General features: G+C 43.9%; 1 protein-coding gene across 1 annotated transcript in view; it reads left to right on the top strand.

Moving 5' to 3' along the window:
* Window positions 1-4,345: 4,345 nt before the first annotated feature.
* Window positions 4,346-27,546, top strand: part of WDR18 (WD repeat domain 18) — a 42,551-nt gene continuing 19,350 nt past the window's right edge. Inside the window, exons 1-7 of the mRNA XM_067473361.1 lie at window positions 4,346-4,593; window positions 11,889-11,999; window positions 15,782-15,915; window positions 17,675-17,816; window positions 19,705-19,848; window positions 22,135-22,199; window positions 22,322-22,446. Of these exons, the coding sequence (XP_067329462.1) occupies window positions 4,369-4,593; window positions 11,889-11,999; window positions 15,782-15,915; window positions 17,675-17,816; window positions 19,705-19,848; window positions 22,135-22,199; window positions 22,322-22,446 (946 nt within the window). The 5' untranslated portion in view covers window positions 4,346-4,368. The remainder of the gene's footprint in view (window positions 4,594-11,888; window positions 12,000-15,781; window positions 15,916-17,674; window positions 17,817-19,704; window positions 19,849-22,134; window positions 22,200-22,321; window positions 22,447-27,546) is intronic.

Raw genomic sequence — 27,546 nt, 5'->3', positions numbered from 1 at the left:
GCTCTGATGTGGCTCATCCTGTCTTTTGGGATTCTCTTAAACGGGACAGTCCTTTTCTTGGTTAAGAGACTGAATGCAGCTCTTTCTGGTAGGAATGTGATTCTGTTGATGCTTGCCATCAAGCTCTTTCCAATATATAAGGCAGTGGTTCTCAACCTTCCTAATGCTGCGACCCCTTAATACAGTACCACATATTGTGGTGACCCCAAACTATAACATTATTTTCATTGCGACTTCACACTGCCATTTTGCTACTGTTATAAATTGCAATGTAAATATCTGTTACGCAGGATACATTTTCATTCACTGGATCAAATTTGGCCCAAATCTGAGTACTGGATTTGGGGGGGAATGATTTTGTCATTTGGGAGTTGTAGTTGCTGGGATTTATAGTTCATCTACAATCAGAGAGCATTCTGAACTCCACCTATGATTGAATTGAACCAAACTTGGAACACAGAAGAACTCCCATGAACAACAAAAAATACTGGAAGAATTTGGTGAGCACAGACCATGGGTTTTGGAGTTGTAGTTCACCTACATACAGAGAGCACTGTGGACTCAAACAATGATGGATCTGGACCAAATTTGGTACAAATATGCCCAAATGTGAACACTGGTGGAGTTTGGGGAAAATAGACCTTGACATTTGGGAGTTGTAGTCGCTGGGATTTATAGTTCACCTACAATCAAAGAGCATTCTGAACCCCACCGACGATAAAATTGGGCCAAACTTCCCATACAGAATCCCCATGACCAATAGATCTCTGATGGTCTTTAATGACCCTTCTGAAACCCTCTCACGAGGATTCTAACCTTAGATTCACGCTCAAATTACTCCGCTATATGGCTTTATATATACACATAATAAAATTGAAAATATGTGTATGTGTGGCTGGGTGTCCACTTCCACAGGCAAGCTCCTGCCTCCACAAGCAGCTATAGCTCCTACTAGTCACCTCCAGATTGGATTACTTCCCAGTCCCAACGATCGAGAAAATCAGCCACAGCCTGCACTGCATGTGGCCGAGCATTAATCATGCAAAATGATAGGGGCGTTCTGCAGAAAGTGTGGCCTTTTTTCCTCAAAGCTGGTCTGAGATGGTGTTTCAAAAATGAGCAGTAATACTGCGTATTGACAGTCTGATGTGGGGGAACGGTATGCATTAGGATGACACCATCACAATCGTGATGATGTAAAGTAGGTATGTAACTAACATGTATACGCGACATTCTTTGGTTTTTGTTGCGTGGCGTCTTTACAGCAGTGTTGCACAGTTCCAACCCTCGTACTATTACATAACACTGCAATTACTGTAATGCACTCTACGTGGGGCTGCCCTTGAAAACAGCTTGGAAATTTCAAATGGTTCAAAGGGTGGCAGCCAGGTTATTAACTGGAGCGACTTACAGGGAGCGGTCAACCCCTGTTTAAGGAGCTCAATTGGCTGCCGTTCATTTTCCAGTCCCAATTCAAGGTGCAGGTTCTTGCCTACAAAGCCCTGAACGGTTTGGGACCTGTCTACCTACATGACCGCATTTCTGTGTACGAACCCACGCAATCGCTTCGATCATTTGGAGAGGCCCTGCTCTCACTCCCGCTCCCTTCGCAGGCTCGATTGGTAGGGACAAGGGTGAGGGCCTTCTCTATGGTGGCCCCCCAACTCTGGAACTCACTCCCCAAGGATATCAGACAAGCCCCCACATTGGCAGTCTTTAGGAGGAGCCTGAAAACATGGCTTTTCCAGTGTGCCTTCCCTGAATAAAGGAAACAATGCCCTGCTCTGACCAATTCCCTGCAAAATGTCCTCAAAAGCACTTTAACTACCTGTTGGGTTCATCTCCCTACATTATCCTTTAAAACCCTCCTGCTTAGATACATCCTATCTCTGTTCATGCCCAGTGTTTATTTTAAAATGTTAAATCTATTACATCTGGCCCGGCCATAAGGTTTTAAATTTTCGTGTGTTACTGCTTATATGTGAGTTATATTAATTGTACTGTTTTATTTGCTTGCTGCTTTGTTGTTTTACTGATGTGTTGTTGGGCTTGGCCTCATGTAAGCCGCCCCGAGTCCCCTTGGGTAGATGGTCGTGGGGTATATATTATTATTATTATTCTGGAGACACCAATGGCCCTCCCTCCAATGACATTGCAGGTTATAGCGAGCTCCATGAACATGTACAAAGTCCTCCATAAACACCATACTGCCCACCACCCAAATGAAGGCTTTCATATCCTAGATTTCATGTGTTTCCTCCACCACAGATATCCCAGTGTTTCTGACTCAATTGGCATTACCCCAGTCTCTCTCTTTCTTAACCCTTTCCTACTCTTTTCTATGGTACACAGCAAACAAGAGGAACAGATCAGCAACTGAACATACTAGAAAGGTTTGGGGAAAATTTGCCATGATTTATAGTTGTAAGTACTGAGGTGTATAGTTCACCTGCAATCTAAGAGCACTGTGAACTCCACCAACAATGGACCTGGAACTAACTTGGCACGCAAAACCCCCAAGACCAACAAAAATACTGGAGGTCTTTGGAAGGATTTATAGGAATTGTAGTTCGCCTAAATCCAGAGTGCACTATGCACCCAAACAATGATGGATCTGGACCAAACTGAAATTTGACTACTGGTGGGTTTTGAGGGGAACTGGCCTGGACATTTGGAGTTGTAAGCACTGGGATTTATAGTTCACCTGCAATCAATGAACCCTCTGAACTCCACCAAAGATGGAACTGGACCAAACTTAGCACACAGAGCCCCCACGACCAGAAAAAAATACTGGAGGTCTTTAGGGAAAATTCATCTTGCTTTGGGGGAGTTGTAGTTCACCTACAGAGAACACTGTGAACCCAAATCCCGATGGATGTGGACCAAATTTGACACGCATACCAGATATGCTCAAATTTGATGACTCGAAGGGTTTGAGGGGAACTGACCTTCCTTTCTGGGAGTTGTAGTTCACCCACATCCAGGGAAACTGTGACCTCCACCAATGATGGACCTGGACCAAACTTGGCACACAGAACCCCCATGACTAACTCAACCTAAATGGTGTATTTTAATATTTTGATAAATATTTTTAATGTGTATGTATGTATATAAGAATTTGTGTCCCGGCATTGAATGTTTGCCATATATATGCTGTGCTCCGCCCTGAGTCCCCTTCGGGATGAGAAGGGCGGAATATGTTTTAAATAAATAAACCTACTGGAGGGGGTTGAGGGGACTGACTCACCATAGTGGGAGCTGTAGTTTATCCTGCAGCCAGAGAGCACACTGAACCCATTGATGAGGCATCTAGAGCAAGTAGGTTCTTGTGGGTTTTTTTGGGCTATAGGGCCATGTTCTAGAGGCATTTCTCCTGACGTTTCGCCTGCATCTATGGCAAGCATCCTCAGAGGTAGTGAGGTCTGTTGGAATTAGGACAATGGGTTTATATATCTGTGGAATGGCTGGGCTGGGGCAAAGAGCTCTTCTCTGCTGAAGCTAGGTGTGAATGTTTCAACTGACCACCTTCATTAGCATTTGAAGGCCTGGCTGAGCCTGGGAAAATCTTTTGTTGAGAGGTGTTAAGATGTGCCTGGTTGTTTCCTCTCTGCTGTTTTGCTGTTGTAATTTTAGAGTTTTGTTTTAATACTGGTAGCCAGATTTTGTTCATTTTCATGGTCTCTTCCTTTCTGTTGAAATTGTCCACATGCTTGTGGATTTCAATGGCTTCTCTGTGTAGTCTGATATGGTGGTTCTGAGAGTGGTCCAGCATTTCTGTGTTCTCAAATAATATGCTGTGTCCAGGCTGGTTCATCAGGTGCTCTGCTATGGCTGACTTCTCTGGTTGAAGGAGTCTGCAGTGCCTTTCATGTTCCTTGATTCGTGTTTGGGCGCTAGAGCAAACTTGCCCAACATAACAAACTTTTAAGTACCGATGGGAGTTTCTCGGGGTTAACCTGACATGATGTGAGTTGTAGTTCACCCACAATCTTGTGCATTTTGTACAATTAAAAACAGACTTTTTCAAATAACCCGGGCAACGCCAGGGACCCAAGCTAGTATTATATAATACTAATAGTATACTATACTGGCAGTGTATTATATATATATATTATAATAATACATAATAATGTGCTATGCAAATATTATATTATACACGAATACAATGTAAGATTAATAATACAGTATAATAATGTAAAATAGTAATATTGTAATACAGTAATACTAATATATCAAATATAATTCATTATTCTTGTTCTTATTCCACGATTTGATGAAGGCAAACCCCTTTTGGCGGGAGAAGGCAAGCCTCTGGCAGGATGCGCATGCGCACTGGCGCCCCGGCCAAAGGGGCGTGCCGAGGCCAAGATGGCGGTGCTGGGCGGGCCTGTGGAAGTGGCGCTGGTGTCTGCCGGCGAGGCTTCGTCCTCGGGTGGGTGCTGCTGGGTGTGGGAAGCCGGCTCCGGAGCCTCGGTGGCGACCTATCGGGGAGGCTGCTGCGGCCCACGGGGCCTGGCCCTCTTAGGCGGAGAGCGGCTCCTCGGCGCCCAGCTTGGGAAACCCTGCGTCGCCGCCTGGGACCTCCAGAGGAAGGTAAGGGAAGGTTGGGACTTCGCTAAGGGCCGCGCGCATGCGCCAACCGGAGAGCCAACGCGCCTGCGCTGAACTTTGCTGAGGGGAGAGGGCCAAACGCGCATGCGCGCGGTCTCCAAGGCAGGAGGGTGCTCAGAGAAGTTACCTGGACTTAAAACTGAGTAATTCCGTTCCGACGAGAAAGTAACGCCGTTCCTCTCAGGACAAGTTTTTTTTTCTTTTCCCTTGTCAACTCACTTTTCCTACCCAAAGTTTCCAGATGCATTCAGATGGACACCACAAATATAGATTCATTATAATAATGTATTAATATACTAGAAATCCCAGCAACTACAGCTCCCAAATGACAAAATCATTCTTTAAAGTGATGGTCAATAATTGGGTTGTTAGGTGTCTTGTGTCCAAATTTGGTGTCAATTCATCCAGTGGTTTTTGAGTTATGTTAATCCCACAAACAAACGTTACATTTTTATTTATATTATTATTTTATTATTATTATTAAACTTTATTTGTACCCCGCTAGCATCTCCCGGAGGACTCGATGTGGCTTACACAGGCCGAGGCCTCAACACACAACATAACAATACAATCTAAGCAAATCAAACAATTAAAAACAGAATAAAGCAAAAAGAACAACAGGCGATAAACAATACACTAAAACACAATAAAACTGGGCCGGGCCGGAGTAATGGGTACAAGAATTAAAAGTGCTGATGTGACAGGAGGTATATCTGAGGCTTCTAGGGCAAGTGCGATGTGCGATGTGCAGCAATCATTGGTTCTAGTAAAGTGCTTATGGGACTTGGTAATAGAGGTTTCCTAATCTGGGTAGGCGCATCGGAAAAGCCAGGTCTTCAGGTTCTTTCTGAAGACTGCCAATGTAGGGGCCTGTCTAAGATCTCTGGGGAGGGTGTTCCAGAGTCGGGGGGCCACCACGGAAAAGGCCCTGTCCCGCGTCCCCACCAAGCGCGCTTGCGACGCGGGCGGGATCACGAGCAGGGCCTCTCCAGATGACCGAAGTGAACGTGTGGGTTCGTAGATGGAGATGCGGTCACGCAGGTAGGCTGGTCCCAAACCGTTCAGGGCTTTGTAGGTAAGCACCTGCACCTTAAATTGGGCTCGGAGAATAAACGGCAGCCAGTGGAGCTCCTTGAACAGGAGGGTTGACCTCTCTCTGTAAGGGGCCCCAGTTAGCATCCTGGCTGCCGTTCGTTGGACCAGTTGGAACTTCCGAGCCATCTTCAAGGGCAGCCCCACGTAGAGCGCATTGCAGTAGTCCAATCTGGAGGTGACTAAGGCATGGATTTCTATATAGACTAGAAATCCTAGCAACTACAGCTCCCAAATGACAAAATCATTTTTTTAGTGATGGTCACTAATTGGGTTGTTAGGTGTCTTGTGTCCAAATTTGGTGTCAATTCATCCAGTGGTTTTTGAGTTATGTTAAATCCACAAACAAACTTTACGTTTTTATTTATAGAGACTAGAAATCCAAGCAACTACAACTCCCAGATGACAAAATCTTTTTTTTAAAGTGATGGTCACTAATTGGGGTGTTAGGTGTCTTGTGGCCAAATTTGGCTGCAATTCGTCCAGTGGTTTTTGAATTATGTTAATCCCACAAATGAACTTGACATTTTTATTTATATAGATTAGTTAATATATATATAGAGAGAGAAAGAGAGACTCCGGTGGCGCAGTGGGTTAAACCGCTGAGCTGCTAAGCTTGTTGACGGAAAGGTTGCAGGTTCGAATTCGGGGAGCGGTGTGAGCTCTCGCTGTCAGCCCCAGCTTCGGCCAACCTAGCAATTCGAAAACATGCAAATGTGAGTAGATCAATAGGTACCGCTCCAGCGAGAAGGTAACGGCGCTCCATGCAGTCATGCTGGCCACATGACCTTGGAGGTGTCTATGGACAATGTTGGCTCTTCGGCTTAGAAATGGAGATGAGCACCAAGAGCTGAACACGACTGGACTTAATGTCAGGGGACAACCTTTACCTATATATGTGTGTTATACACGCATATTATTTTATATTAATATGTATATGTGTGTGTGTGTGTATGTATGTATGTATGTATATCACTACGATTAATATACAAGTTAATATATTAAACAATTTATATTAACATATATACAAACACATACATATATATACATATACAAATTAATTAATATATGATAATCACAACTAATATATGAATATATTATATATATATTAATATGTATATCTGTTTGTGTCCATATATTTCACTATAATTAATATATTAATCAATATATTATTAATATATTAGTTGTGCTACATGTATCAATTATAAATTAATTAATATGTTATATATCGATATATATCGCTATAATATATATTGTGATATATATATAATAATTGAGTTTTAATATAGCTATGATTATATATATATATATATATATATATATATATATATGATAATCATTATATGTATGTATGTATAAACATGTATAAATTATCACTGGATTTTTAATATAGTTGTGAGACACACATGCACAATCATATCATTGGGTTATAATATAGTGTGTGTGCATATATATATACTAGCCATCCCCTGCCACGCGTTGCTGTGGCCCAGTCTGTATATATGTGTTTTGTGTGTGTATGTATGTATGTGTGTGCATATATTTGTGCATATGTGGTTTTGTGCATGCGTTGTAATGTATTTTTATTTTTTGGCTTTTAAAGTCTCTTCCACTGCGTTTTTCAGTGTTTTTATGTGTGATGGTCACTCCTTGACCTGATAGGTGTCTTGTGTCCAAATTTGGTGTCAATTCGCTCAGTGGTTTTTGAGTTATGTTAATCCCACAAATGAACATTACATTTTTATTTATATAGATATATATATACACATACACACACATGTATATATATATATATGCTCTGTTTGTTTTGAGTGACATTGTAACTCAAAAAACGGTAATTGCCACCAAATTTGGCCACAAGACACCTACCCAAGGAGTGACCATCACTCAAAAAAGTGATTTTGTTATTTGGGAGTTGTATTTGCTGGGACTTATAGTTAACCTACAATCAAAGAGCATTCTGAACTCCACCAATGATAGAATTGAACCAAACTTGGCACACAGGGTGCCCATGACCAACAGAAAACACTAGAAGTGTTTGGTGGGCATTGACCTTGAGTTTTGGACTTGTAGTTCACCTACATCCAGAAAGCACTGTGGACTCAAACAATGAAGGATCTAGACCAAACTTGGCACAAATACTCCATATGTCCAAATATGAACGCAGATGGAGTTTGGGGGAAATAGACCTTGACATTTGGGAGTTGTAGTTACTGGGATTTATAGTTAATCTACAATCAAAGAGCATCCCAATTAGTATCTGGTCCCACCCACAGTGCCCAGCACACATTGGATTTGGTTTTCTGTCAGGGATGGGATGAAGGTGGCGGGGTGGAGGAGCTGACCATCACTCCATTGCCATGGACCGACCACCACCTGATCAGGTTTAGACTTACCGTGCCCCATAGCCTCTGCAGGGGTGGTGGACCCATTAGAATGGTCCGCCCCAGGAGACTTATGGCTCTTGGGGATTTTTCCACCTCCTTGGCAAGTGACTCTGTCGATGCTCCGGTCTCTCACTGGGAGAGTGGGATGACCAGGGCAATTGATACAATTGCCCCAGAGCACCCCCTCTCGAGTAACCGAGCTAAACCTGCTCCTTGGTTCACCAAGGAGCTGGCAGCGATGAAGCAAAAGAAGAGGAGGCTAGAGTGCGTGTGGCGCCGAAGGCCTTCCAAATCAGCCCAAACATGTCTGGTCGGCAGCCAGACTACTCACTTGACCTTTCTAAGGTCCTATGACGTGGCAATAAAGGCGGCACAGAAATTATTTCTTGCTGCTAATATTGCATCTGCAAAGAACTGTCCGGCTGAACTATTCCGAGTTGTCAGAGGACTGTTAAACCCGCCGAAGAGCGAGATCCCTGATGACTCAGTAGCTTGCTGTGAAGCATTTGCTCGATTCTTTGCGGATAAAGTTGCGCTGATTCGGTCTGATTTCGATGCCATGTTAACAGCAGTCTCTGAGGATGTAACACGAGCACCTGCTTGTCCGGTTTTATTGGATTCATTTCAATTAGTTCAGCTTGAGGACATGGACAGGATCCTTGGAGAAGTGAGACCTACCACATGCATCCTAGATCCCTGCCCATCCTGGCTGATAAAAAAGCCAGAGTGCGTTTGGCAGAGTGGGCAAAGGTGGTGGTTAACGCCTCCCTACAGGAGGGAAAATTTCCAGCAAGCTTAAAACAAGCTATTATAAAACTGCTGTTGAAAAAACCATAACTGGACCCCACTCAATTAGACAACTAACGGCCAGTTTCCAATCTCCCCTATTTGGGCAAAGTCGTGGAACGTGTGCTGGCATCGCAACTCCAGGGGTTTCTGGTAGACACTGATCTAGATCCGGCACAGTCTGGTTTTAGGCCGGGACATGGGACTGAGACAGCCTTGGTCGCCTTGGTAGATGATATTTGCCGGGAACTGGACAGGGGGAGTGTGTCCCTGTTGGTTCTGCTGGACCTCTCAGCGGCCTTCGATACCGTTGACCACGGTATCTTTCTGGGACGCCTCGTAGACATGGGACGGTCCCAGAAGGTGTTATTGGGTAACACCTGTTCAACCCCACAACCATTGCTGTGTGGAGTCCCACAGGGTTCAGTTCTGTCCCCGTTGTTGTTTAACATCTACATGAAGCCGCTGGGGGAGATCATCTGGAGTTTCGGACTGAGGTGTTATCTCTATGCAGATGATGTCCAAATCTGTCACTCCTTCTCACCTGTCACCAAGGAGGCTGTCCAGACTCTGAACCGATGCTTGGCTGCTGTGTTGGACTGGATGAGAGCTAACAAATTGAAACTGAATCCAGACAAGACAGAGGTCCTACTGGTCAGTCGCAAGGCCGAACAGGGCATAGGGTTACAGCCTGTGTTAGACGGGGTTACACTCCCCCTGAAGACGCAGGTTCGCAGCTTGGGAGTGATCCTGGACTCCTCACTGAGCCTGGAACCCCAGGTCTTGGCGGTGGCCGGGAGAGCTTTTGCACAATTAAAACTTATGCGCCAGCTGCGCCCGTACCTTGGAAAGTCGGATCTGGCCACAGCGGTCCACGCTCTTGTTACATCCCGAATAGATTACCGCAACACGCTCTACGTGGGGTTGCCTTTGAAGACTGTTCTGAAACCAACTAGTCCAACAGGCGGCAGTCAAACTACTCACTGGAGCGTCATACAGGGAGCATACCACCCCTCTGCTATGTCAGCTCCACTGGCTGCCAATCCAGTTCCGAGCACAATTCAAAGTGCTGGTCTTGACCTATAAAATCCTATATGACTCTGGCCCAGCGTACCTGTCGGAACGCATCTCCTTCTACATCCCGCCTAGGAATTTAAGATGTTCTGGAGGGGCCCTGCTCTCGGCCCCGCCCTTTTCTATGATATTTTATTGTATTAATTTAATGTTTTAACTATTTATAATTACTGTGGTTGTGTATTTTGTTATTTTGTTGTGTTGAATTGTAGGCATCGAATTTGTGCTGGCTGGAAGCCGCCCTGAGTCCCCCCTAGGGGGTTGAGAAGGGCGGGGTAGAAATGCTCAAAATAAATAAATAAAATTCTGAACCCCAACAATGATAGAATTGGGCCGAACTTCCCACACAGAACCCCCATGACCAACAGAAAATACAGTGTTTTCTGATGGTCTTTGGCGATCCTTCCGATACCCCCTCGCAACCCCCCCCCCCCCAGGAGTCCCAACCCCAGGTTATGAAATGCTGTTTAAGGCCATCCAGCCCAACTCCCTTCACCAGGGCAAGAAAACATAATCAAAGCCCTCCTGACAAAGAGCCATCCAGCCATAGATGGATAGATAGATAGACAGACAGACAGACAGACAGACAGACAGATGATTCACACACACGAATATATGTATGTGACAGATATGGTATCATAGATTTGAAAGGGACCCGTAAAGAAGGACAATTATATGTTGCATGTTCCAGAGTAGGCACACCGGACAATCGTTACATCAACACCGACCCAGAAACAACAAAAAATGCTGTTTACCCACAAGCAAAAAGAAATTACATGTATTAAAAACCAACACTTTCTCATTTCTTTATTTTCCAGATCACCAGACTGGGCCACAATAATGCCTGGGAGGGGATGGCTAGCGCGTATATATAATTATTGCTGTTACTATTGAGTTGTAATGTAGTTACACAACACACACATATATATGTACATATAGTATAGAATGGGTAGCGCTATTATTATTATTTAACTAACTTTTCCGATCCAAAGTTTCCAGATACTGAGTGATACCTAGTAGGCATGTGTGTGTAGAGATAGATAGATAGATAGATAGATAGATAGATAGATAGATAGATAGATACACACACACACACAAGCTGTACCCGCCCTGCGTTGCTGTGGCCAACCTTCCCTCCCTCTTTCTCTTCTTTCTTTCTTTCTTTCTTTCTTTCTGTCTATCTATCCATCCATCCTTCCTTCCTTCCTTCCTTCTTTCCTTCCTTCTCTTCTTCTTCCCTTCCCTTCTTCTTCCCTTCCTTCTTCTCCCTCCCTTTCTTTTCCTCTTTCTCCCCTTTCTTCCTTCTCTACCTTTTCTTGGACTTCAACTCCCAGCAGTCCTCCTGATCTATCTATCTATCTATCTATCTATCTATCTATCTATCTATCTATCTCTAGCTAATCTGTCTATCTGGAGGATTGATGGGAGTTGCAGTCCAGTATTGGAAATTGGAAATACGCAGGGACTGGGATGCTGTCAAAGAAATGCCAGGAGAAGAAAGCTTGGAGCTTGGAAGCATTGCATTTGGATCATCCCCCTCTCCTAAAGGGTTGGTCTGGGGAATGCTGGGAGCTGTAGTCCAGAAGAGAGTGTGGATATGTTATTGTATGTTTTGTTGGCCAGGGGGAGTCGTTTTTGCACTTGCTGTAGCGTCTTTTTGCTTTTTTGGTTTTTAAAGTCCCTTCTGTGTTTTTCAGTGTTTTATGAGTGATGGTCATTTGTTGGCCTGATAAGGTGTCTTGTGTCCAAATTTGGTGTCAATTTGTCCAGTGGTTTTTGAGTTATGTTAATTCCACAAATTAACTTTACATTTTTATTTATATAGATGCTATTGTTATCATTGGGCTTTAATGTAGCTATTGTTAGTATTTTTTACTATTATTATTATTATTATTATTATTATTATTATTATTATTATTATTTCTCTCTTTGATCCAGGATCAACTCCAGCAGAAAATCATCTGCCCAGGCCTGGTTTCCTGCTTGACGGCTGCTCCTAACGGGCTCTACATCTTGGCTGGGATCTCAGAAAGCCTCTATTTATGGGAGGTAGGGGAGAAAATCATAAAATCCTAGAGTTGGAAGGGACCCCCAAAGGCCATCCAGACTGACCCCATTTCGGCCATAAAGGAGGATGCCTCCTCCCGATGGCTACTCAGCCCGTGTTTGTGGAAGACATCAGAATCCCAGATTTGGAGAAGATCCCAAGATTCGTACCAGGCACAAAGACACAATCCGATTCCTCCCAACAGATGGCCATCCAGTCATACACATTTTATATATATATATATATATATATATATATATATATATATATGAGAGAATATGAATATATATGAATGATAGGAGTTATATCATAGATCCTCCAGCGCAGCCTAGTCCCAATCCCTTCTGCCAAATAGGAAGGCACAATCCAATCTCTCCTGACAGATGGCCACCCAGGCATTGATATGATAGATAGATAGATAGATAGATAGATATGATCAAGATATCATAGAAGTTGAATGAAATCTCAAGGGTCACCTCGTTCCAATCCCCTGCCAGGCAGGACACAATCCGATCCCTCCCGACAGATGGCTAGCCAACCTCATAGAAAGTAGCAGCTTTGTGGAAAGATAGAGCTATAGAATCAAGGACTCCTATTTCTGCCATAAAGGAAGACGCCATCTGATCCTTCCCAACAGATGACCATTAAAGCCTCCAAGGAAGGGGTCTCTATATTCCACAGCCATGTGTTTAGGTAAAATCTGTTTTCCTGCCATTTGAATCCATGACTCCATTGTGCCCCCATTCTCTAGTTTTCCCCACAAGAGGGCAGGGCAATTCACATTTTATTTTAAGGGAATAAATATGTATTCAAGGGAGCAAAAGACAACAGCAGCCACCAGCAGCTACTGCTTTCTGGGGCCAACTCCAAAACATAAAATACATCATGGCTATTATTACCATTATTATGATTTATATGCCACTCTTAAAAGAGACTCGAGGATTCGAAGCATCGCTGGCTTCTCTATTAGACAAAGATGTTAATATTACAAGGGAAGAACTGTCAAGATCTAGTACAGTGGAGAGAACATTGGACCGGGTTTAAGACTCCTTCCTCCTTTCCTCCCTCCCTCCACTTTTTCTCATGTCCTTGTTCCATGCCTACAATTTTGCACTGTCCCTTTCCCTTGTCTTTTTGTTGACAGGCTGGCCATGTTCTATGGTAGCTTGTTGCCATAGGTTATTGTGTACTGTGTTTGAGTTTTAAATTGTTGTTTCATATGTCATATGTTTTTATGTTATTGTGTTCTTGCATTTTGTGGTTCATTTAATGCTCTGTTTTAGGCACTTTGTAAGCCACCCTGAGTCCCTTCGGGGAGATGGAGGCGGGGTAGTAGTAGTAGTAGTAGTAGTTATTATTATTATTATTATTATTATTATTATTATTATCCTTCCTTCCCATCCTTCCTTCATTCCATCCTTCCTTCTGTCTTTCCTCCTTCCTTCCTTCCTTCCTTCCTTCCTTCCTTCCTTCCTTCCTTCCTTCCTTCCTTCTTTTCCTTCCTTCCCTCCTCCCCTCCCTCCTCCTTCCCTCCTTCCTTCCTTCCCTCCCTCCCTCCCCCCCTTTCTTCTTTCTTTCCTTCTTTCCCTTCCTTCCTTTTGTCTTTCCTTCCTTCCTTTTTCCTCATTTCCTTCCCTCCCTCCTTCCCTCCCTCCTTCCCTCTTTCCTCCTTTCCTTTCTTCCTTCCTTCTTTCTTTCCTTCCTTCCTTCCTTCTTTCCCTTCCTTCCTTCCTTCCTTCTTTTCTTCCTCCTTTCCCTCTTTCCTTCCTTCTCTCCCGTCTCTTCCTTCTTTCTTTCCTCATTTCCTTCCTTTCTTCCTTCTTTCTTTCCTTCTTGCCCTTCCTTTCTTCTTTTCCTTCCTTCCCTCCTTCCCTCCACCCCTCCCTCCATCCATCCATCTTTCTTTCTTTCTTTCTTTCTTTCTTTCCTTTCTTCTTTCTTTCCTCCCCTTCCTTTCTTCTTTCCTTCCTTCTTTCCTCATTTACTTCCTTCCCTCTTTCTTTCTTTCTTTCTTTCTTTCTTTCTTTCTTTCTTGCCCTTCCTTCCTTCTTTTCCTTCCTTCCTTCCCTCCTTCCCTCCCTCCTTCTTTCCTCCTCCCTCCCTTCCTTCCTTCCTTCCTTCCTTCCTTCCTTCCTTCCTTCCTTCCTTTTCCATCCATCCATCCATCCATGCATTTTACCTTTCATCTTTCCTCCCTTCCCTTTCCCCCTTTTCTCCCTTCCCTTCCTTCTTTCCACCCTTCCTTCTGGCCCCCCTCCCATTGCGTTGTCCTTTTTCTTCCTCTTTCTCCCTTGTCCCAAATTATACCCTTCAGAGTCACGCTCCACTTAGCTCCAGGTCCTTTTCCTTCCCAGCTTGGTTTCCCCCCTCCTTTTTGTTTTTTTCCTTCCTTGAAAAAGCAGAGGATGATGGAAGGAATGGAGAAGGATGAATAAACCACAAGCAGAGCCTCCCAGAACGGCTGAGGCTCATGAATATGTTCTGGCTTCATAGAATCGTACTTGTAAGAGACTACTCTTACAACTAGAGTCATCCAACCTTGTTCTTTCAGGAGGGGAAACACAATCCAATCCTTCCTGACAGATGGCTACCCAATCACATAATAATAATAGTAATAATAACAACAATACATTTTATTTATTACCCACCTCTCTTGATGCCTTGATAGACATTGGCAGGTTAATGGAGAAACGGGTATAGAATCAAAGGCTCCTAGAGTTGGGAAGATACTCCAAAGGCCATCCAATCCAACGTTCCACAAAGAAGGAAGGCACAATCTGATCCCTCCCGACAGATGGCCATCCAGCCAGAGATGTGTTTATACATACACACACACACACACATGAATGATAGATAGATATATCAGAGAATATTAAAGGGTCATCTAGTCCTGACAGATGGCCTTCAAGCCATAGACATGATAGATATGTACATAGATAGATATGATAGGGATATCATAGAATCTTAAAATTGGATGTGATTCCAAGGATCACCTAGTTCCAACCCCTTCTGCCAGTCAGGGTGGCACAATCCAATCCCTCCCAACAGATGGCCATTCAGCCATATATATGATATACAGTGTGTGTGTGTGTGTGTGTGTGTATACATACATACATACATACATACATACATACATGATATATGTATCATAGCATCTTAAAGTTGGATGTGATCCCAAAGGTCACCAAGTCCCAATCCAATCTGATCTCTCCCGACAGATGGCCATTCAGCCATAGATGTGATATACGGTGTGTGTGTGTGTGTGTGTGTGTGTGTGTGTGTGCGTGCATGTGCATGCATGAATGAATGAATGATAGGGATATCATGGCATCTTAATGTTGGATGAGATCCCAAGGGTCACCATCCCAGTCACTTTCTGCCAAGTAGGAAGACACAGTCTGATCCCTCCCAACAGATGGCCATCCAGCCATACCGTAAATATGATATATAGGGTGTGTGTATGAATGATAGGTATATCATAGAGTATTACAGTTGGATAAGTTCCCAAGGGTCACCGAGTCCCAATCCCCTTCAGGAAGGGAAACACAATCCTATCCCTCCCACCAGATGGTCCTCCAGCTTCATCAACATCAACTTCAAGGAGAAATAGAGCTAAAGAATCAAGGACTCATAGAGTTGGGAGGGACCCCAAGGACCTTCCAGTCCAACCCCTTTCTACTAGGAAGGAAAGACACAGTCCAAGCCCTCCTGACAGATAGCCATCTAGCCTCTGCTTTGAAACCTCCAGAGGCCAATGAACCTTTTCTCTTTCTTTCGGCGACAGGTCTGTAGTGGGAACCTGCTGGCCATCCTGAACCGGCATTATCAGGACGTGTCTTGCCTCGCTTTCACGGATGACAGCAGCCATTTCATCTCGGGGGCCAAGGACTGCCTTGTCATCGTCTGGAGCCTCTGCAGGTATGGTTTTCCATTTATTCCTGCCTTCTTTTTCCAGGAGGCTCTTCTGTTCCTAAAGATCCTGCCAGGGATGTTCTGTCCATTCTAGCGGCATTTTGATAGATGCTCAGAGGAACACATTGCTGGGCAGCCGTCCCCTTTGGGCAAGCGTTTTCTTGGCATCTTGCAGTCTTGACAAGCCAGGACACTCTTTGAGGAGCTGAAAGAGTATTATATTAATAATATTAATAATAATAATTTATTATTTATTTATTATTTTAATTATTATTTATAACAATTTATTATTTACTAAATATTTAAAATGTTACTAATTATTAATAATCATTAAGTATTAATAATTATTAATACATATTATTTATTTATTTATAATAATTATTAATGTATTAATTATTTATTAATAATTATCTCTGCTCCTCTAAATTAAATCTTGGGAGCATTACATGTTCAGACTACATCTTAGCTTGGCGAAGGATGGGAATCCAATGAACCGATGTCAGAAAAAAGTAACTTCCCCAAGATATCTAACTTCCTGGTGATCCGGGCCATTTTTTTATTGCTCCATGTATTGAAGGCAGTGGAAATTTGTATTGAAGAATGACAATAAGAAAGCTGTTCACTGTTAAAGGGCACCCATATCTATATATTCATGGTTGTATACATAGATATCTGTATACCTAAAGAGAATGAGACATAAAAATAGTAGTAAATAAAATAAAATAAAATAAAGAATGCATGGAAATAATAATAATAACACACTGAACTCCACCAATGATGCAGCCAGAGCAAACTTGCCCAACATAACAAACTTTAAGTACTGATGGAGTATCAGGGGTTTGACCTGGCATGATGTGAGTTGTAGTTCACCCACAACCTAATGGATTTTGTACAATTAAAAATTTGACTTTTTCAAATAATCCAGGCAACACCAGGTACCCAAGCTAGTAAATAATAAATAAATAAATAAAATGTATTAATAATAATGCAGAAAACTGAAAATAAATGAAATAATAATAATAATAATAATAATATAAATTGTGTTATTACACCATCATATATAATGAGGCTTGAGCATCCTGACTGTGAGAGCCGTTCAGCAGTGGAACTCTCTGCCCCAGAGTGTGGTGGAGGCTCCTTCTTTGGAAGCTTTTAAACAGAGGCTGGATGGCCATCTGTCAGGGATGCTTTGAATGCAATATTCCTGCTTCTTGGCAGGGGATTGGACTGGATGGCCCATGAGGTCTCTTCCAACTCTATGATTCTATGATTTTGCAGGGACCAAAACCCTAATGGGTCCCAATTCTCCTAGTGAAGGGAAAAGGTGGGATATTAATAATTGTAATAATAATAATAAAGAGCTAATACTCCTTAGAAAAAAGGCACTGAAAGCTCAGTTTGCAGTGAAACCTGTTTGCTTCGAAGCAATTCCGAAGCAGCCCCAGTGGTGCAGAACATCAATCACAAAGACATTAAGTTAAAATTATTTGGTTTCTGATTGGAAGGGGAGGAGAAGGCGAGAGCAGTGGCACAGCTCTCCCTCCCTCCCTCCCAAGCCCTTAATTTAAATAAATCACATTTGATGACATGCAGGAATGAGAATGCTGGCTCTTTGCATCTTCTCTTGCCGTTGAATCCATTGCTCAATTGTGTCCAAAAGCAGCAGAAAACAAGTTTGCCCCTTTCCTCCTCAATGGGATAGCCTTTCTGATATCTAAACATGGCTCTTATGTTAACCTCCTCGTCTCCTCCACTTCTTTCCCAGTGTGCTACAGGCCGATCCTGACCAAAGCCCAGAGCCTCGCCACATCTGGTCGCAACACACGCTTCCTGTCACAGATCTCTGTTGCGGCATTGGTGGCCCCATGGCACGGGTTGCTACTGCCTCGTTAGACCAAACGGCGAAGGTAAGGGCAAAGTCCCATGTTATTTATTTATTCATTTATTTATTATTTACTGTATTTGTATATCGCCCCTCTCAGTCTTCCGGCAACTTGAGGCGGTTTACAAGGCAAAATTCAATGCCATAGAAACACAAGTACAATATAAAAAATTGTTAACATCCATAAAATCATAACAATAACAATAAAATATAAATCAATAAATTCTTGTTAAAAACATTGTCCAGTCTCATCGTGTAGTTGTTCCTACAGGATGGATACGTGAAGCTGGAAGGTTAAATCGAAGAGCCCCCTTTTTCCTTGGAGAACATATAATTGTCTTGGAGAACCTAGAATTGCATTGGAGGAATTAGAATTGCCTTTGAGAACCTAGAATGGCATTAGAGGTCCAAGGGATTCCTATAAAAGGCACTTCTTTCAGAACCTCTAAGGCCTTCATGATTATACGGTCAACTTCCTATAGAAAGTCTCATTGGAGAACATAGAATTGCCTTAGAAGACCTAAAATTGCATTGGAGGTCCTAGAGGTTCTAAAAAGAGCATTGGAGAACCTAGAATTGCCTTGGAGAGCCTATAGATTCCTATAAAGAGCATTTTTCTCAGAACCTTTAGGTCCTCCATGATTATACAGTCACCTTCCAATGGAAAGTCTCCTTGGAAAACATAGAATTGCCTTCGAGGACCTAGAATTGCATTGAAGGTTCTAGAGATTATGGAAAGAGCATTGGAGGACCTAGATTTGCCCTGGAGGACCTAAAATTGCATTGGAGGTCCTTGGAATTATTATTAAGAGTAACAGTAAGACCTTCATAATTATTCGGTCAACATCCAATCGAAAATCTCCTTGGAGAACCCAGAATTGCATTAAAGGCTCTAAAGATTCCTATAAAGAGCACATCTCTCTGAATCTCTAGGTCCTCCACAATTAAACAGCCAATTTCCAATGGAAAGTCTCCTTGGAGAACCTAGAATTGCATTGGAGGACCTAGAGATTCTAGAAAGAGCCTTGAAATACCTAGAATTGCATTGGAGATCCTAGAGATTTCTATAAAAAGTACTTCTCTTGGTATCTCTGGGTCCTCCACAATTATACAGTCAACTTCCAATGGAAAGTCTCCTTGGGGAACATAAAATTGCCTTGGAGGACCTAGAATTGCATTGGAGGACCTAGAATTGCATTGGTGGTTTTAGAGATTCCTAGAAGAGCACTTCTCTCGGGACTTCTAGGTCTTCCATGATTATATGGTCAACATCCAATTGAAAGTCTCCTTGAAGAACCTAGAATTTCCTTGGAGAACCTAGAGATTCCCAGAAAGAGCACTTTTCTCAGAAGTTCTAGTTGCTCCAGGATTATATGGTCAACTTCCAGTAGAAAGTCTCCTTGGAGAACCTAGAATTGCCTTGGAGAACCTAGAGATTCCTAGAAAGAGCACTTTCTTTGGAACCAAATCCTCTATATGGTCAATCTGTGGTAGAAGGTTGATCCCATTGGGATCCGAATTGGCCTACCAAAAACTAGATGCGATTAAATGCTCCCATCCTCAAAAGCATATTAAAAAAAGTTAAAATACGATTAAACTCCCCATGCGACATCAAGAAGGCAATTTAAAAGTGATTAAATTGCTTTTCTAGGCCATTGCCTTTGGAGGGAAAGGCACGGCGGCGTTCTAGTAACTCATCTCCTTCTGTCTGCACAGCCTCATCCCTTTTTATAGCATCCAAGGGATCTTGAAATGCTGCTATATTTAAAAAAAGAAAAGAGTGCTAATTATTCTTATCAAAGCCGGCCTTCTGCCACGTTGCGTTTCGATCGGTCTGTGCGATGTTCCGAAGTGGCCGCACCTGCTCTCCAATTTGTATGACGCAACTAAGGCTCACTTTCCTCTTTCCTCAGTTGTGGGAGATCTCTTCCGGCGACCTCCTCCTGTCCGTTCTCTTCGACGCCAGCCTCATGTCGGTGACCCTTGACCTCGCCGAGTATCACATGTTCTGTGGGGGAATAGACGGTTCCATCTTCCAGGTTGACCTTTGCTCCTGGGTATGTGTCTCACCCCCCCCCCCCCCCCCCACACACACACTTTAACGCTACGAAAGATAGTCTTAGCTTATGTTTTCCTTGTATGAACCTGAGACAAGAAAAAGGGGGTGACAGTAGGGCATTCAATCCAGTACACACTGCCTCTCCTTTCTTTCTGTGACCAGGGCAGTGGCAGTCGGCATGGAGAGTGAGACTTTCATTTGTTTCTAGACCTAGACATAATGGAGCTTGCCTGCCTTTCTGCCTCTGAATCTGGGGCAATGGCAGTTGGGATGGATGGAGAACCTTCCATCTGCTTCTAGGCCTTGTCTTCTCACACTCTGGGGCTGGGCAGTGGCAGTTGGGATGGAAAGGAGGCATGATGAAGTCATGTCCATTTCTTCTCCCCTTCTGAGACTAGGGCAGTGGCACTTGGGAGGGATAGAAGACTTTTCATACACTTCTAGGTTTGATGGAGTCACGGCCATCTCTTCTCTCCCTCAGATCAGGCATTGGCAGTTGGGATGGATGGAAGACCTTTCATCATAATCTTGTCTTAAACATAATGGAGTTTTACCTGTCTCTTTTCTTCCTCTCAGATCCTTTCATCCAGGCGATAGGCATGATGAAGTTGTGCCCATTATTTCTCTTGTTCCGAGGCTAGGGCAATGGCAATTGGGATGGATGGAGGACCTTTCATCTGCTTCTTGGCTTTACCTGTCCTTTTCTTCTCTTCCTCCAAAGCCACTTCTGGGCATAGACGCAATGGAGCTGTTCCCATAGCTTCTTCTCACCCTCTGAGATCAGGCAGTGGCCATTGGGATGGATGGAAGACCTCCCATCTGCTCCTTGCCCTAGACATAATGTAGCTTTGCCCATCTCTTCATCTCTTCCTCCAAGCTAAGGCATACTGGAGCTTTCTCTGCCTCATCTTCCTCTGAGACCAGGCAGTGGCAGTTGGGATGGATGGAAGACCTTCCATCTTCTCCTTGTCCTAGACATAATGGAGCTTTGCCTATCTCTTCTTCTCTTCCTCTCAGATCAGGGTAGTGGCAAATGGGATGGAGAGGAGGCCTTTCATCCGGGTGATAAGCATAATGGGGTCGTGCCCATTTCTGCTCTCATTCTGAGGCGAGGGCAGTGGCAGTTGGGATGGATGGAAGACCTTTCATCTGCTTTTTGGCTTTGCCTGTCTTCTTCTCCTCCTCCAAAGCCACTTCTGGGCTTGGGCATGATGGAACTGTGCCCATCTCTTCTCTCCATTTGAGATCAGGCAGTGGCAATTGGGATAGATGGAAGATCTTCCACCTTCTTGTCTTAGACATTATGGAGCTTTCCCCATCTGTTCTGCTCTTCCTCCAAAGCTAAGGCATACCGGAGCTGCCCCTGCCTCATCTTCTCTCCTGTTGAGATCAGGCAGTGGCAGTTGGGATAGATAGAAGACCTTCCACCTGCTATTTAGCTTAGGCATAATGGAGCTTTGGCTATCTCTTTTTCTCCCTACCCAAGACCAGGGCAGTGACAGTTGGAAGGAAGAGAAGTCCTTTCACTCACTTCTAGGCATGATGGAGCTGTGCCCATCTCTTCTCTCCATTAGAGATCAGGCAGTGGCAGTTGGGATGGCTTGAAGATCTTCCACCTTATTGTCTCAGACATTATGGAGCTTTGCCCATCTCTTCTGCTCTTCCTCCAAAGCTAAGGTATACTGGAGTTGCCCCTGCCTCATCTTCTCTCCTGTTGAGATCAGGCAGTGGCAGTTGGGATAGATGGAAGACCTTCCACCTGCTCTTTAGCTTAGGCATAATGGAGCTTTGGCTATCTCTTTTTCTCCCTACCCAAGACCAGGGCAGTGACAGTTGGAATAAAGAGAAGTCCTTTCACCCACTTCTAGGCATGATGGAGCTGTGCCCATCTCTTCTCTCCATCTAAGATCAGGCAGTGGCAGTTGGGAGGGATGGAAGACCTACCTGCTCCTTAGCTTAGACATAATGGAGCTTCATCCACATCTTCCCTCTCTCTCCGTCTCTCCAAAGCAAGGACAGTGGCAGTTGGGATGGATAGAAGGTCTTTCATTCACTTCTAGCTGTGTCAATCTCTTCTTCTTGTTATCCGAGACCAGTGCTGTGGCAGTTGGGATGGATGGAAGACCTTCCACCTGCTCCTTGGCTTAGACATAATGGAGCTTTGCCTATCTCTTCTTCTCTCTATCTGAGACCAGGGCAGCAGCAGTTGGGATGGAGAAGAGGGCCTTTCCTTACTGCCTTCACATGGGTTTTGTTGCCATCTCTCTTCTCTTCCTCCTTGCAGCCTGTGAACAGAGAGAGGGGCTTCAACTCAGAGCAAGAGAGCGGGAAGATCTTCAAAGGCCATAAGTAAGTACCGTTTAGGGTGGACTTTCTTTGGATTGGCAGCTGGCCTTTCTTTACAAGGTAACCGCTTTGTGGGAGTGTCAATGTGAGTGATCTTCCAATGCTTTTTCTTCCGTCCCAAACAGGAACCAGGTGACCTGCCTCTCTGTCTCCACCGACGGAAGCCTTTTGCTCTCCGGCTCTCACGACGAAACCGTCCGGGTGTGGGACATCCACAGCAAACAGTGCCTGCGGACAGTGAATTACAAAGGTATATGGGGAAGGGAAATATTGCTATTGTTGTCTTGGAGTCAACCATCTCCTTGGGGTCCCAATGCTCTTCGGGGCTGAGAGAGCACTCCAAATCACTAGTTGGTTTCCATGGCTCAGGTCTGAACAAAGTAAAAGAGTCAGACTGTGACTTATAATAATAATAACTTTATTTTTATACCCCGCCAACCATCTCCCCTAGGGGACTCGGGGCGGCTTACAAGGGACATGCCCAAGATTACAATTAAAACACACATGTAAAACACTTTAACCAATTAACCATCAGATAAAACAAATAATAACACATTTGAAAGCAATATAAAAACAATTTGGCTGAAAGAAACATAGCTGAGGTACAGGTTCAATGGCTTGTGCCAGAGTCTTTGCAATTCGATCTTTATATCCTCATATTGTGTCAGCTTTTCCTGTTGCTTCTCATCAATTTTGCTGTCGCCTGGGATCGCAACATCGATGATCCATACTTTGATGTTGATGATAATAATAATGATGATTATAGTAGTAGATAGGGAACATTAGAGCCATTTTTCAAGATTTCAAAGGGTGTCCCATTGAGGAAGAGGGGGGAAACTGACTTTTTGCTGCTCTAGAGACCAGGGCACAAGGGAGCAATGGGTTCAAATGGCAGGGAAAGAGAATCAGCTGTAAAGATTAGGAAGAACTTCCCGGAGAGTGGCCTAGGCTGCCTGTTTCGTGTCCTAGTCTCCAGGGAAGCAGAAAACAAGCTTGCTCCCTCCTCCCTGTGGCTTCCTCTCACATATTTATACATGGCTATCATATCTCCTCTCAGCCTTCTCTTCTTCAGGCTAAACATGCCCAGCTCCTTAAGCCGTTCCTCATAGGGCTTGTTCTCCAGACCCTTTATCATTTTAGTCGCCTTCCTGGCCCACCTACCCCATTCCGGCCCGCCATGTGGCCCCCAAGTTAGAAAGTTTGCCCATGCTTGATCTGGATACAATTACACTATGTAACACAATTTTTGTCCCTGGGTTACCAATGTCATTTCCTAATTGGTCCTATCATAAAAACATGGGAAAAAGTTGATTAAACTGCCAAAACCTTGTCTTCATGGGACATCCTGCAGCACATTTTGCTCTAGATTTTTAATGAATATCCCATCGATTCTCAACCAATTCAGCGTAGTTTGCGGCAGACAGAAAAACGAAATTTCTGGAGTAAAACCATGACTTTCAAAGTAAGGACCACGCAATTAAACAGGAAATGGCACTTTCAAACCAGGAACCAAAAAAAAATGTTGTGACATAGTGTTATTGATGCAGCCTTATTTTGCTGGGGCATTATACACTTGGCTCACGTTTAGCTCTACCAGGACTGGATTGTTGTGAGTTTTCTGGGCTGTATGGCCATGTTCCAGAAGCATTCTCTCCTGACATTTCGCCTGCTTCTATGGCAGTCATCCTCAGAGGTTGTGAGATGCGGGCGAAACATCAGGAGAGAATGCTTCTGGAACATGGCCATACAGCCCAGAAAACTCACAACAACCAAGTGATTCCGGCCATGAAAGCCTTTGATAATACATTCTACTAAGTCTCTTAGATCCGTTTTGCATGAACCGTTTCCAAGCCTGCATTATTTGTAGTCTTTCTGGACATCCACATTCTTAGCTTTCATGCTTCGTCGAAAGCACTGTAAAATCCCAAAGACAAAGCTCTGTTCGTCTGGATCAGAGACTAACCAAGGGTAAAAGGAGCTAGTGGCAGACTCGTCCGTAGATACAATTCATTCAGGTGAATGGTTGGTAAACCTGCCCAATTTTTCTGCCTCTCGGCACTTCAGAGGGACATCCCAGGGAGCAATAAATAGGCCCGTCATCATCGGAGGCGCCATTTGGCCGCGCAGTCGTTCCGTACGTCGTTCTTCCTCTTAATGAGCTTTGTGTCCAGGCGCAGCAATGTTTCCACTTCATTACCGGCGGCAACATGATTTAAGCGTCTTCTTAGCTCCAGCAGGGAGGAACCGAGGCCCGGAAACAACCCCTTCGCCAAGGAAGCGTGAAACGCATGCGGTCGGATCTCAAATGCCAGGACGTGATGGGCTGAGGCTGTGAATTTTTCATGGCGCCAACATGCTCCTGGTATCTGCACCTCCTTCATTGAGAAGGAGGAAGCCTTTTGGACCCATATAACCTATTAGTAGTAGTAGTATATTTATTTATACCCGCTTTTCTCCCTTTGACCAACAATCCTCACTAGACAAGTTTAAAAAGCAATCCTTCCTAAGCTCCATTTGTTTGGAAATGGCCTGAAAATAATACTGTTTAGCATAGGGTGCACGTGTGTTATGCTATGTAGTCCCTTCTCAGAGAGGAAAGTGGGATATAAATCAGGAGGAGGAGAAGAGGGAGAAGAGAGAAAAGAGAAGAAGGTGAAGGAGAAGAGAAGAAGAAAAAGGAATAGGGAGAAGGAGGAAAGGAAAGAGGAGGAGAAGGAGAAACAAAAAGAGGAGAAAAGGAATGAGAGAAGGAGAAGAGGGAAGAGGAATGAGAAATAGAAAGAAAAAGAAAAAGAGGAAGGAGAAATTAGAGCAGAAAGAGAAAACGAGAGGAAAAGGAAGGAGGAATGAGAGAAGAAGGAGAAAAGAAGAAGTAGAGAAGAAAGAAAGAAAAGGAGAGGGAGGAGGGATGAGAGAAGGAGAAAGAAAAGCAGAAGAGGAGGGAGGAGAGAAGAAGGAGAAAGAAAAGGAGGAGGAAGGAGAGAAGAAAAGGAAGAGGAATAAGAGAAGGGGAAGAAGAGAAATGAGAAAGGAAGAAGAAGGAGAAAGAAAAGCAGAAGAAGAGGAATGAGAGAAGATGAGGAATGAGAGAAGAGGGAGAGGAATGGGATAAAGAGACAGAAAAGGAGAAGAAAAGGAAGGAGCAAAGAAAGAAAAGGAGAGAAGAGGGAGGAGGAATGAGAAGAAGGAGAAAGAAGATAAGGGGAGGAGGAGTCAGAGAAGAAAGAGAAAGAAGAGGAGGAGGAGGAAGGAGAGAAGAAGAGGAAGTGAGAGGAATAAGAAAAGGAGAAAGAAAAGGTAAAGAAGAGAAAGGAAACAAGAAAGCGAAAGAAACAGAAGAGGGAGAAATGAGAAGAAGGAGAAAGAAAAGAAGAGGGAGGAAGAATGAGAGAAGGAAAAGGAAAGTAAGGAGAAAGGGGGAAGAAGGAGAAGAAGAAAGAACATAAAGAAAACGACGACATTTTTGGGCTCGTTTCCATCTTGCCCATCCCATTGTGAACTTCAATTTGAGATGGGATTAATGCAGTTCCACTTTTCTCTCCCAGTTTTATAACCATCTTGTTATAAAACCCAGCCCTTTGTGCCCTCCTTCCAATATCTAATTACTTTCCAGCCTGTTTTCTTTTTAATAGAAAAGCCCTGCTTTTGAGCCTCGGCATCCAATCGCTATTGTCACCCTCCCCGGGGGAAGCATTAGCATCCTTTATCTCGACAGAGCAGAACAGCCGATAAGGAGCCGGCCGTCGTGTCTCTTGGGCACCCGATGTCTCTTTTTCCTCTTGACATGTGTTTTTTTCCACCCTTGTTTTTTGGCTCCTCGGTATTTCCCTTTGCACTTGATCTCTGCAGGGCAGGAGCCCGTAAATCCTCCACTGGCCAGAGCCACCAGACAGCCCCAATAATGAGACTCCACGTTGTATAATTTAATAAGGCTCTGAAAAACGGCCCGTCCTATGCGGTTAGGCCAGGCAGTGGCTGGATTTCAGTGTTCGGTAGCAACAATAGTCATACCATCATTCCAAAACTGCAAATGGTTGGTAAATTGGGCAGCAGAAGGCTTGCTTATGGACAGATCTTAGATCCATGGGATCATAGAGTTGAAAGAAATCCCAAAGATCATCCAGTCCAACCCCCCAAAAATAGAGGGAGGGAGAGAAAGAGAGAATACTCAAGAGTTGGAGGAGGCCCCGTAGGTCATCCAGTCCTACCCTACGTGGGTGGGTGGACAGATAGATAGATAGATTTATGCTAATATTTTTAATTGTTTTATGTTGTTGGGGGGCATCGAATTGTGCTGTTTGTAAACCGCCCTGAGTTTTCCGCAGGTTGAAAAAGGCAGTATATAAATATGGTAGGAAGGTAGGTAGGTAGGTAGAATCCTCGAGTTGGAAGAGATCCCAAAGGTCATCCAGTCTAGCCCCCCAAAGATAGAAAGAAAGACAGAATGAATCCTAGATTTGGAAGAAACCCTAAAGAACATCCAGTCCAAATCCCCAAAGATAGATGGATGGATGGATGGATGGATGGATATATAGATAGAATTCTAGAAACCCCAAAGGTCATGCAGTCCAGCCCCCCAAAGATAGATAGATATATGGATGGATGGATGGAATCCTAGAGTTGGAAGAGACCCCAAAGGTCATCCAGTCTTAACTCCCCAAGATAGATAGATAGATAGATAGATAGATAGATAGATAGATAGAATCCTAGAGTTGGAAGAGACCTCAAAGATCATCCAGTCCAAATCCCCAAAGATGGATGGGTGGGAGGGAGGGAGGGAGGGAGGGAGGGAGGGAGGGAGGGAGGGAGGGAGGATGGATGGATGGATGGATGGATGGATGGATGGATGGATGGATAGATAGATAGATACCTAGAGTTGGAAGAGACCCCAAAGTTCATCCAGTCCAACCCCCCAAAGACAGACTGACAGATAGAATCCTCGAGTTGGAAGAGACCCCAAGGTCATCCAGTCCAACCCCCCAAAGATACAGAGATAGATGGATGGATAAATCGATGGATAGAGAGAGAGAGAGAGAGAGAGAGAGAGAGAGAGAGAGAGAATCCTCGAGCTGGAAGAAATACCAAAGGTCACCAAGTCCAACCAGTCAAAGTAGAGAGATGAATCAATGAATAAATGGGAACATAGATAGATAAGATAGATGTATTTTAAAGGTGTAAATGGTATAAAAAGCAAGCCAACCCCAACATGGTTGGGATTTGCAGCCTTGGCTAGGATTGCCAGCTTACTGAGCAAAACGTTACTCAGCATTTGGCGTCGACCGGTGTTTTTCCTTTCCGACGGATGATTGAAAGCCAAATGCAAGCCAAACAAAGAGCGGCGCTGCTCCAA

Source organism: Anolis sagrei, chromosome X (assembly GCF_037176765.1).
Source record: "Anolis sagrei isolate rAnoSag1 chromosome X, rAnoSag1.mat, whole genome shotgun sequence".
Classification (NCBI taxonomy): Eukaryota; Metazoa; Chordata; class Lepidosauria; order Squamata; family Dactyloidae; genus Anolis; species Anolis sagrei.
This window is presented reverse-complemented; position numbering and strand designations above follow the sequence as displayed.